The 10,445-nt window shown below is 40.4% G+C and overlaps 1 protein-coding gene across 2 annotated transcripts; it reads left to right on the forward strand.

Moving 5' to 3' along the window:
• The first annotated feature begins 2,822 nt into the window (after positions 1–2,822).
• On the forward strand, positions 2,823–10,382 carry vps26a (VPS26, retromer complex component A). 2 transcript variants are annotated; one of them, XM_011609590.2, is made up of 9 exons: positions 2,823–3,453; positions 4,321–4,470; positions 6,158–6,233; positions 6,589–6,745; positions 7,577–7,741; positions 7,821–7,927; positions 8,038–8,139; positions 8,236–8,345; positions 8,425–10,382. In XM_011609590.2, the coding sequence occupies exons 1-9, from the start codon at positions 3,451–3,453 to the stop codon at positions 8,539–8,541; spliced, it is 987 nt and encodes a 328-aa protein (XP_011607892.1). In that variant the 5' UTR covers positions 2,823–3,450; the 3' UTR covers positions 8,542–10,382. The 2 variants fall into 2 exon arrangements, with proteins under 2 accessions (XP_011607892.1, XP_029701760.1); XM_029845900.1 differs by lacking the exons at positions 4,321–4,470; positions 6,158–6,233.
• Positions 10,383–10,445: the final 63 nt, after the last annotated feature.

The following is a 10,445-nucleotide window of genomic DNA, read 5'->3' on the forward strand; positions in this document are numbered from 1 at the left end:
CGAGAAATGCTGTCTATAAGTTTGTGAGGTGTAACCCCAGTGGAGGCCAGGCCAACTGTGTGACTCAACAGACTCCTGAAATGCCCTGGAGCCCTGACCTACCAGCAAAACTCCCAGCTTCATCAGCACAGTCTCTGTAAGTGTGTGTGTGTGTGTGTGTGTGTGTGTGTGTGTGCGTGCATGCGTGCATGCGTGCGTGCGTGCGTGCGTGCGTGTGTGTGCAACATGGAGGTCAGGAAGCAGCAGTTATCTGTGTCATTTCTCGCATGTTGCTACAGAGTCAACTCAGCATAAATTCTTAATGTATAACCCTTTTTGATTCTCTGTGCTGAATAAGTTCAACCACATCAGGCGTGTGCAATAAAATGCCAATGCTGTGTTCTACAGAGTTTCTGTTCCACCAGCGCTGAATTCCATGAGGTTCAGTAACTCCAGTAACTCCAATAATCTAACTCTGGTGGCTGGCGATCTCACTGACACGCTGACATTTATGGCTCCTTTTTTCACACTATTTGCCAGATTATATATCAAACATCCACTTTTTACCCTCAGAAAGACCATTTTTTCACTGTTTCCATCATAATCATCAGTTTTATACATACGTCCACACCTCACACTGCTTCTTTTGCCTGGTTATAAACATGACAGTTGACATTCACACCCACAGTTCACAGTTACTGGGGAAAAAGAGCAACAGCTGCATTTAACTTTACATTCAGTAGATTCTAGATAGTGAATACACATAAAATGCCCTTTTTGCTTTAATTAGACCAAAAAAATGTTTTAGAAGGATGTTTCTCTGTATAAATGAGTCAGATCTTAACTCCGCATCTATCTGGTTTTTTGAAAAACAGTTTCCTCTTTTCGAGTTCCTCTGAAATGACGGTACATTCGCCTGCACCCTTTTTTAAACACAAAAATGAAAAATTTTCACAAACTGTTATTGCACAATGTCAATCACATGCCTCATTTCAAAAGCACTTTGGATTTTGATACATATAGATCACAGGGCCTCAGCAAAATAAGCCACTCAAGTGGCTCTGAGTTGGGGAAATGTGAGATGGGTTCTGCATATATGAAAGTGAGAAAATGGGGATTCTGCTGGGTCATTTATGTTGGTATCCTCCATAGTCCTTTTTGAAAAACTTAAAACACAGGGGCCTCAGCAAAATAAGCCTTTCCTTTTCCAGCCAGACTTAAACAGAAAAGGAAGTGTTGAGAGGAAATGGGCTGTAACACTTACAGGCTGTTGCTTCTTGCCCATTGTTTGGTCTCTGTGTACAAGCTGCAGACATTTTACCTTTTAATATGTGACATAATCCTTATAATATACTCTCATTTGTGCTAGAAGACATTCACCACAGTCCGCTTGTTGTGTCGGTTTGCTTCTATCTCTGGGCAGCTAATTAGAAGGTCTTGACCGTCCACTCTTTAAACTCACACTCTGGTATTTCCTCAAAACTCTGCAGAAGAGACCGTTAATACACAAACACAAAGATAATGTGACAAAGTGGAAAACAGCTTAGCTCAACACAGAGGGAGTTAATATGACACAGTTGAGAGACAAAGACACAGGTGGAAGACTGAGGAGCGTTTAGATGTAATTACCACAGAAACAATGGACCCTCAAGCACAACACACACACCAACCAAAACAAAAGGCACAAGCATGAAATATGGAGCGTTGTTCAGACCATGATATGGCACAACGCATATGTCATCAAGTGTCATCAAGTTTACTGTTGCAATTTTAAAAAAACATGTTTTCAAATGGTGACATAAGTAAATGTTGGACAGCTGGCTTAAACCTGGACTCTCTCTTTCTAGAGAAGCAGAGCCTGTTGAGGATGAGAGTCCACTGAGGGAGGAGAATGCAGAGGAGGAGGAGGAGGAGGAAGAGGAGGTGGAGGAGGAGGAGGAGGAGGAGGAGGAGGAGGAGATAGATGAAGAGGGGTGGGGAGAGATGGAGGAGGAAGAGGAAGATGACTGGGAGAATGAGGAGAATGAAGAGACACCGATCACCAGTGAGGAGGGTGAGTCACCTCCTCACTTATCTGAGGAGGGCTCTGGGGGCTATGAAGGCTCTGCAGATGCCTTTGTGACCCTGGGTGACATCGGTTCTGGGGAGTCATGGACAGAGGAAGGTAAGAAGAAAGAAGTTCTCCTTTAATTCATCTGGAATTTGGCAGATTTGATGTGAACTGAGCTTTTTTTTTGTCTGCAGGTATGGATGTTGTGGGTGAGAGTCAACCCTCTGAGAGCCAGGCAAAACCAGCAGAGCAGGAGCTACGAGAGGAGCACCTTCTGAGCCCTTAGGCCTACAGTGGCACGCGTGCGCGTTCACACACATACACGCACACGCACGCACACACACACACACACACACGCACACACACACACACACACACACACACACACACACAAAGCAGCTTTATTAGTGTACCCTCTAATTTCATTCAATCATTTCAAACACATTTCAAGTCTTATCAATCTCATATTGCCACACTTTCGATGGGTTTATGCAAACATTTAGGTAAACCCTTTATTGTGGTCTGGTAGATCCCAACATCAAAGCCTTTTCATTTTAACCACTGTGAGCTGGAATGTATCCAATATATGAAATAAATTTCTGTTTTGGTTTTTGACATTTCTACTTTGTATTTGTAAAAAAAAAAAGAAAAACTGTCAAAAAATGATAAATTACAAAAACGATAAATGATATATAACAAAAACGTTATCTCTTTTCTTAATGTGTCCCCCTCCCAAAAGAGTTTAACATATCTCCAGTCAGCCAATTTGCCATTTCTGGATTTGAACGGTAGGAGAAACATCGATTTATTTGAACCGTACTTTAACTGTACTAATTATAACTTAAAGCTCAATGGAACACAGGTGATTTTAGAATTCAACTTTTTTAACTATACTGCTCCCTTTACCCACTAGAGGGCGCTAACGTATAATTTAAAACGCTTTAAGCGTGATTATAGGCACCTTAAGATATCTGAACTCGATAAACATTAGAGGCGCAAGGGGGAGGACCAGTTCGGTAGTCTTCGTGCTATGATTGGTCGGAATCTTAACAACAACCCGCCCCCGGATTTTGTGTACGGAATATGATTGGGTCATACGATAAAGAGCTCTAGAGTGCAAAGATAGGTAACACACCGTCTAAACGAAAGGGGGACAAGAACTCTTAGTTCTAATACATTGACAAAAAAGTTTTCCGAATTAATTTAGGTCGCCACAGACACTTCTCAAATAAACATTTGGACCAGGGCTGCCAAGTTATTTCTTTTGAATCCTTGATCATTTTGTCCCTCTGGCCCCGCCCCTCTCACAGTTCCCGTACACATGACCCACGTCACATGACGTAGGGTCATGATACTTCCTGGTTCAGACAAACGGGCTGGCTTCACGGAACGGGGCTATCTGTTAGCTTCAACTGTAGACGATGGTGAGTGTAAAAGCAAGCAGCAGTTGAAGGCTACACTCAAATAAAGCTCGCATTTCTTTACAAAACTAACAAATTATACATTAACGTCGAACTTCTGAATTCCTATACAGCCAGTATTTACAATTACATACATTTAAACCTACCCGGAAAGCTAACGGGGTTGTTACGGGAGGCTAGCACATTAGAATGAGGCCGTCACTTCTTTCTCGGTGCTTTGAATAGTTAACAAACAGCTGATTGAGTTAACCAATATGGAAACTAATGGCATTGACTAATTGTTTATGGAACTTTTTTTGTAGTTTCTGCAGTTTTGTTTTTTTATAACTCAAACGCTGGCTAATGTTGATAAAGAAAATATTGTGCGTTTATGTCATATGTTAAATCAAATATAGTTTAAATATTCATAAATATCGCAAGTGTGCCTTTTGATATCTGAAGTGTTGGTAAATATTTTATATCAATTGTTAATTCCTTTGGATGGACTTTAATTTAATTCCAGTGTTGCGCATTGGTTATACAGGTTTCTATATTTCTCTACATCTGCACCCCGATTTTGTTGCTTTTGTTTTGGACACTGGTGTTTAGACCGCAAACTGACGGATAGTTTGATCCTTTTAAGCAACTCTTGCAAGTTGAAGTCTATGTTGAGAGATGTTTTGGATTGGGTAATAATACTGCTCTACAGTTAGTGATGATTGAGTTTGTATCAGCACAATAAATATGAGGATAATGTAATAAAGTCTTAAGAAATTAATCTGTCTGAGACAAATTTCTCTCAAGGGAGACAAATACATTTTGACTTTGATATTGAATAATCCTATAATGTTATCTGAGCAATGCATTGAATTTACAACTTTGCATCTTCAGAGTTTCCTAGGAGGATTGTTTGGGCCAGTGTGTGAGATAGATGTGCTGCTGAACGATGCAGAGAACAGAAAAACAGCAGAGTTGAAGACAGAAGATGGGAAAGTGGAGAAACACTATTTGTTCTATGATGGAGAGTCTGTGTCTGGCAAGGTAATAATCTGGTTACTTTAATATTACATTGAAGAATTAGCTTTACAAGGTTCATCACCACATAATTTAAATTTAGCAGAAACAAAACGTTTGGCCAACATGGGTCTATGTATTGTTTAATTGTTAAACGTGCATTTTTTTTCCTATTGAATATATTTCCTACATTTATCTAATTTCCTCCTTGCGTTCCTCCATATATATACCGTATATATATATATATATATATATATATATATATATATATATATATATATATATATATATATATATATATATATATATATATATATATATAATCTCTTCCACGCCCTCCTGGGCGGTGCCTCCTTCCTTTAGACTCGGGTCCTCTACCAGAGGCCTGGGGGTCTGAGGGTTCTGCGCAGGATCTTAGCTGTTCTTGGTATCTGTTGGAGCCATCTACTTAGGTTGGGTGTTACTGCACCTAGTGTCCCGATCACCACTGGGACCACTGTTGCCTTCATGCCCCACATTCTCTCTATCTCCTCCTTCAGCCCTTGGTACTTCTCCAGCTTCTTGTGTTCCTTCTTCCTGATGTTGCTATCACTCGGGATTGCTACATCTATCACCACCACTGTCTTTCGGTGTTTATCCACCATCACTATGTCAGGCTGGTTGGCCACCACCATCTGGTCAGTCTGGATCTGGAAGTCCCACAGGATCTTGGCCTGCTTGTTCTCCACCACTTTCGGAGGTGTCTCCCACCTGGACCCTGGGACCTCCAGTCCATACTTAGTGCAGATGTTCCTGTACACTATGCCAGCCACCTGGTTATGCCGCTCCATGTATGCCTTGCCTGCTACCATCTTGGACCCTGCTGTGATGTGCTGGACTGTCTCAGGGGCATCTCCACACAGTCTGCACCTGGGGTCTTGTCTGGTATGGTAGACCCTGGCCTCTATTGCTCTGGTGCTCAGGGCCTGTTCTTGTGCAGCCATGATTAGTGCCTCTGTGCTGTCTTTCAGTCCGGCCTTTGCCAGCCACTGGTATGTTTTCTCGATATCAGCCACTTCCTCAATTTGCTGGTGGTACATTACATGCATGGGCTTGTCCTTCCATGATAGCCCCTCAGGTTCCTCCTCCTTGGTGGGCTTTTGTTGCCTGAGGCATTCACTCAGCAGTGGGTCAGTGGGGGCCATCTTCTTGATGTATTCTTGGAGGCTTGTTGTTTCCTCCTGGACAGTAGTTCGGACACTTACTAGTCCTCTGCCCCCTTCCTTTCGCTTTGTGTACAGCCTCAGGACACTGGACTCTGTGCATGGTGAGGAGCTTCCTTGTCTTGATGTCAGTGGCTTGTATCTCTTCCAGTGGCCAGGGTATTATGCCACACACACACACACACACACATATATATATATATATATGTGTGTGTGTGTATATACATACACACACACACATATATATATACACATATATACATACACACACACACACATATATATGGGGAAAATGAATTTTTATATATATATGTGTATGTATGTATGTATATATACACACACACACACACATACATACATATACAGTATATATATCTGTGTGTGTGTGTGTGTATATGAATAGTACATAGATTAACATTTAGTAAGTAAGAGCACTTTGTTTTATATATTATTTTACTATATTGCACTTACTCGTCATAACAGGGCTCTTGTCATCATCTGTTCCTTTCAAGGTAAATCTAAATGTAAAGCAGGGGGGAAAGCGACTGGAGCATCAGGGCATCCGCATTGAGTTTGTTGGACAGATAGGTGAGCCTGATTAAAGTAAATCTTTGCTACATTTGTTTTAAGAAGCATGAAATCTACAGAGAATGTTTTTCTGATCCTGTTCATGGATTGTTCATATAATCTGTTATGGCCTTAAATATGAAACACAAAATTTTAATTTCAGTGGACTCTTTAGCTGGTGGACGCTCATTAACAGAAGGCTCTTGACTTGGGTGCTGCAGCTAAAAGGTTTAGCGGAGCATGTGGTCGTCATGTGCACCCTGTTGTTGAGGAGGGTGACTCTGTGTGTGCGTGTGCCTGCGCTTTAAATGAGCTTCTATGTGGAAAAAGAGTCACTCTAAATAACTTCACTAAAATCCAATTTCCTGTGTTTCAGAGCTTTTCTCTGACAAGAGCAACACCCATGAGTTCGTTGATTTGGTAAAAGAGTTGGCTCTGCCTGGAGAATTAACCCAGAACCGGAACTACGACTTTGAGTTCATGCAGGTGGAGAAGCCATATGAGTCTTATGTTGGCGCCAATGTCAGGCTAAGGTATAATTTTGCCTACCTTTTAATTTCTGTTATTTTGCTATGTTTTGTTGGCTCCACAAGTTTATATCCCATTGTTTAATCAGTAATATCCAGGTTCAAAGATATGGCTGCAAACGGCAATTCTCTTTAGAAATGAAGTTAGGATGGATTTCTGACTGGTATTACTGAAATGAATAATTTTTATCCTTACACCAGTAAAGAACAACAAAGTCCACGTGACGTGTATTCAGAATGTGAAGACTCGTAGGTAATTTGTTTTAAAATGCCTGAACTGTTTCAATAGAAGACTTCCGACTTCCTCAGAGGTGTCACTAGTTGGTAATCTGCTGTGTATATCAGCTGATGGTCACGGAGGCTGTCCGTTAAACTAAAGACAGACAAGAGCGGGGAAAGAGCAAACACTACATAATGAACATGAAACCACTAATCAAAGGCCACTGCAAATGGGAAAACCACATGGACTTGGAAAAGACCAAACCCATCCACACAGACAATAACACATACCGACACTGGATCACTGGATCAGCTGATATAAAAGTCAAATTACCGTCTAGACGCTTTTGATGAAGATGGAAGTACTGTTGGAGCATGCAGGTATGTCTGGAGCAAATTACCTGCATGTCTGAGATAAAAGATTGAAAACAAGACGCCATTAAAAAAATAAACATGGAGAACATTGTTGGATTAATGGGAGGAGATAATTGTGTTTTTGTCAAAGGTGTAATCAATCAGGTGGAGAAATCAACTGTCATCATTTGCAACAGTTAATTTTTGGTTTGCAATGTGTTTTTTGGTACCAAGTATGAAAACTTGTATTGCTTTGCCTTACAGATATTTCCTCCGAGTAACAATAGTTCGCCGTCTGTCTGACTTGGTGAAAGAATATGAGCTGATTGTCCACCAGTTAGCCACCTATCCAGATGTCAACAACTCCATCAAGATGGAGGTTGGAATAGAAGACTGTCTACATATTGAATTTGAATACAACAAATCCAAGTTAGAGCAACTCTACTCTTCCCAAATCCTCAAATTTAAAGGGGATGGTAGTTTCTTTATCAGTCTTTACTTTTGTTAGGTACCACCTCAAAGATGTAATTGTTGGGAAGATCTACTTCCTGCTGGTCAGGATCAAGATCCAACACATGGAATTGCAGCTCATCAAGAAAGAGATAACTGGCATAGGTGAGAATCCAAAGTACCTCACATAGAATGTTGCAGGTTGCTAATTCATCTATAAACGTGCCTCTTCCCTGCATGGTGTGTTGCTAAGCAAATTTGTCTGCCATGCCCAGGTCCCAGTACTACCACAGAAACAGAGACGGTTGCAAAGTATGAGATCATGGACGGCGCTCCAGTTAAAGGAGAATCAATCCCTATTAGACTCTTCCTGGCAGGTTATTCTTCTTCCCATTTCAGTAAATGGTCAGGTGTTGCTGACCACTGTCAGAAAATATTGGGTGATGGTGGATGGCATTGTCTGTCTGCTACAGGATATGATCTGACTCCCACCATGAGAGATGTCAACAAGAAGTTCTCCGTCCGCTATTTCCTTAACCTGGTGCTGGTGGATGAAGAGGACAGACGATACTTTAAACAGCAGGTAATATATCTACATCTGCAAAATTGGCATCCGTCGGAATCCGTGCAGCGCTTGTCATGATTTCTCTGCCTTTCTTCAGGAAATAGTTCTGTGGAGGAAAGCTCCAGAGAAGCTGAGGAAAAGGAACTTCCACCAACGTTATGAATCGCCTGAGCCCCAAACCCAGCCGGTGAACGTAGAGCAGCCAGAGATGTGAGTCTGTTGTTATAAACTGATGCCACCCAGACTAACCCTAACTGCTAGATGCTGGACAGCCAGATGTGTGAAGGCTGGAGACATCGGTAAACAAGAGTAAATAAAACCGTCAGCCATCACTCCTTCATGATCACTCCCTCCATCACGACCAAAAAACACCTGCATACAGATGCAGCTATAAACCAAGTATGGATAAGAGATATTACTGGTAACTCAAAGCAACAAGAAAAAGGAATGCTGAGGATTGAACCTGACTTCAGAAAAATGAAGCCATATAGTCTGTTACAATCTGAATGTAAAGAGGAGGCCTTTGACTGCAGGTGACCGACACTTTATTTCTATCTGGAATCCTCTTTATCGTTGCTCCGTCAGAGTGGTGCTTCTTATCAGTGGTTCAGGTTATTCTAAATGTCTGGTGATCAGCCTGACTAAGGTCATGAGGGGCTCAGCTCTAATTTAGCGGTTATGCCATTTTGGCAGGTGTAAGCTATAATGATGCCACCACGCTGCCGTTCAGCAATCTAATCAAATCACAGTCCAGGTTGCTCTTTATACCCTAAGGTATAATGTATGTTCAATTAAGAAATTTAGGTTTACTCCTGTATTTAATCTTGTGGCTTTTTTGTACAGTGAGAATAGTTTGCTTCAAATTCAGGCTACACATCCTTTCAGTCAAACATTCTTCATGGTGGATATTGTGTCAGATTGGCTAAAACACCTTTACCAGGTTGTGTTTGTGTCTTTATTGATTATTCAACACATTTGCAAATGCTTTGCCTGAATATGACACAGACAGTGAATCTTGCTCTCTTTGTGATTACTTTAAAATGTTCAAATTTCACTTTACAAAGCTACATTATTCTACAAATCTAATCGAAAATCAGAATAGCAGCAGTTTCATCAAATTGCCAATTCCTCAATTTAATAATGGTTGCAACTCCAAAATATCCTATACAGTTATATTTATTTGAGGGAGTACAACATATAGCTTTTTATATTTTAATGGTTGGTTCAGTAATTTAAGAAAAAAAAAAAATGTTGCCCACAACCACCAGATTATAGAATCACATTTTTTAAAACCAGGTTTATGTTGTACTCAGGACCTCCGGGGTCTCTTTCATCATTATACTGTTGAATACTGTCCTTTGTTGTGAGCAGGAGAGGAGAGGCAGCATCAATACACTGTAAAATCCACCAATGTACCACTGTGATGCTCAGACCAGCAGTTTAGGTCATGCTTTAAAAATCACACACTTTGGTGATGTTACCTCTTTTGTGTGTTTTTGCTGAATTTAATCTCTATTCTGCGGTCAGTGTTGCAGTGTTTCCCCTATGATACTCATCTTTGTTGAAAAGGAGCATGGACACTGAAACTAAACACTCAGTGGCAACTTCACCTCAGAAATCTGTCTATAATGAATGCAGTCATCTATACTGTACTTTGATTTGTTTTACTTGGACTCACTGAGGACAATACTTTGTTACGTATCCTCATATGCAAGTCGTGTTAATATGTTTCATTTATGAATTTGAGAACACTGATATTTGTTCTGTTTCATTTACATTAGATTTGACTTTTCCTTTTGTTCAGAAACTTTTTTCAAGTATTAATTTCTATCTGCTTTTTCAACCACTGTACAGGTAGTTTGTTGAGTATACTTTCAATACCGTTAAAAGGTTACAAAGCAACACCTAAATGCCAGAACCCTTTTACCATGCATGTCAGCCTTTACACAATGTCTTACCATGCCATTGATTTGTGCGTGTATGATAATGTGTAAATACCCCAGACTGAAATATAAAGAATGAATAAAGGAAATTTATATGTAATATCCTTTAAAATTGTGTGTGTGGTTTTTAAAAAAAAAAAATACTTAGTTGTGGTTTTTAAATATTTAGTTCAAT

This window comes from Takifugu rubripes, chromosome 13 (genome assembly GCF_901000725.2).
Source record: "Takifugu rubripes chromosome 13, fTakRub1.2, whole genome shotgun sequence".
In the NCBI taxonomy this organism is placed as follows: Eukaryota; Metazoa; Chordata; class Actinopteri; order Tetraodontiformes; family Tetraodontidae; genus Takifugu; species Takifugu rubripes.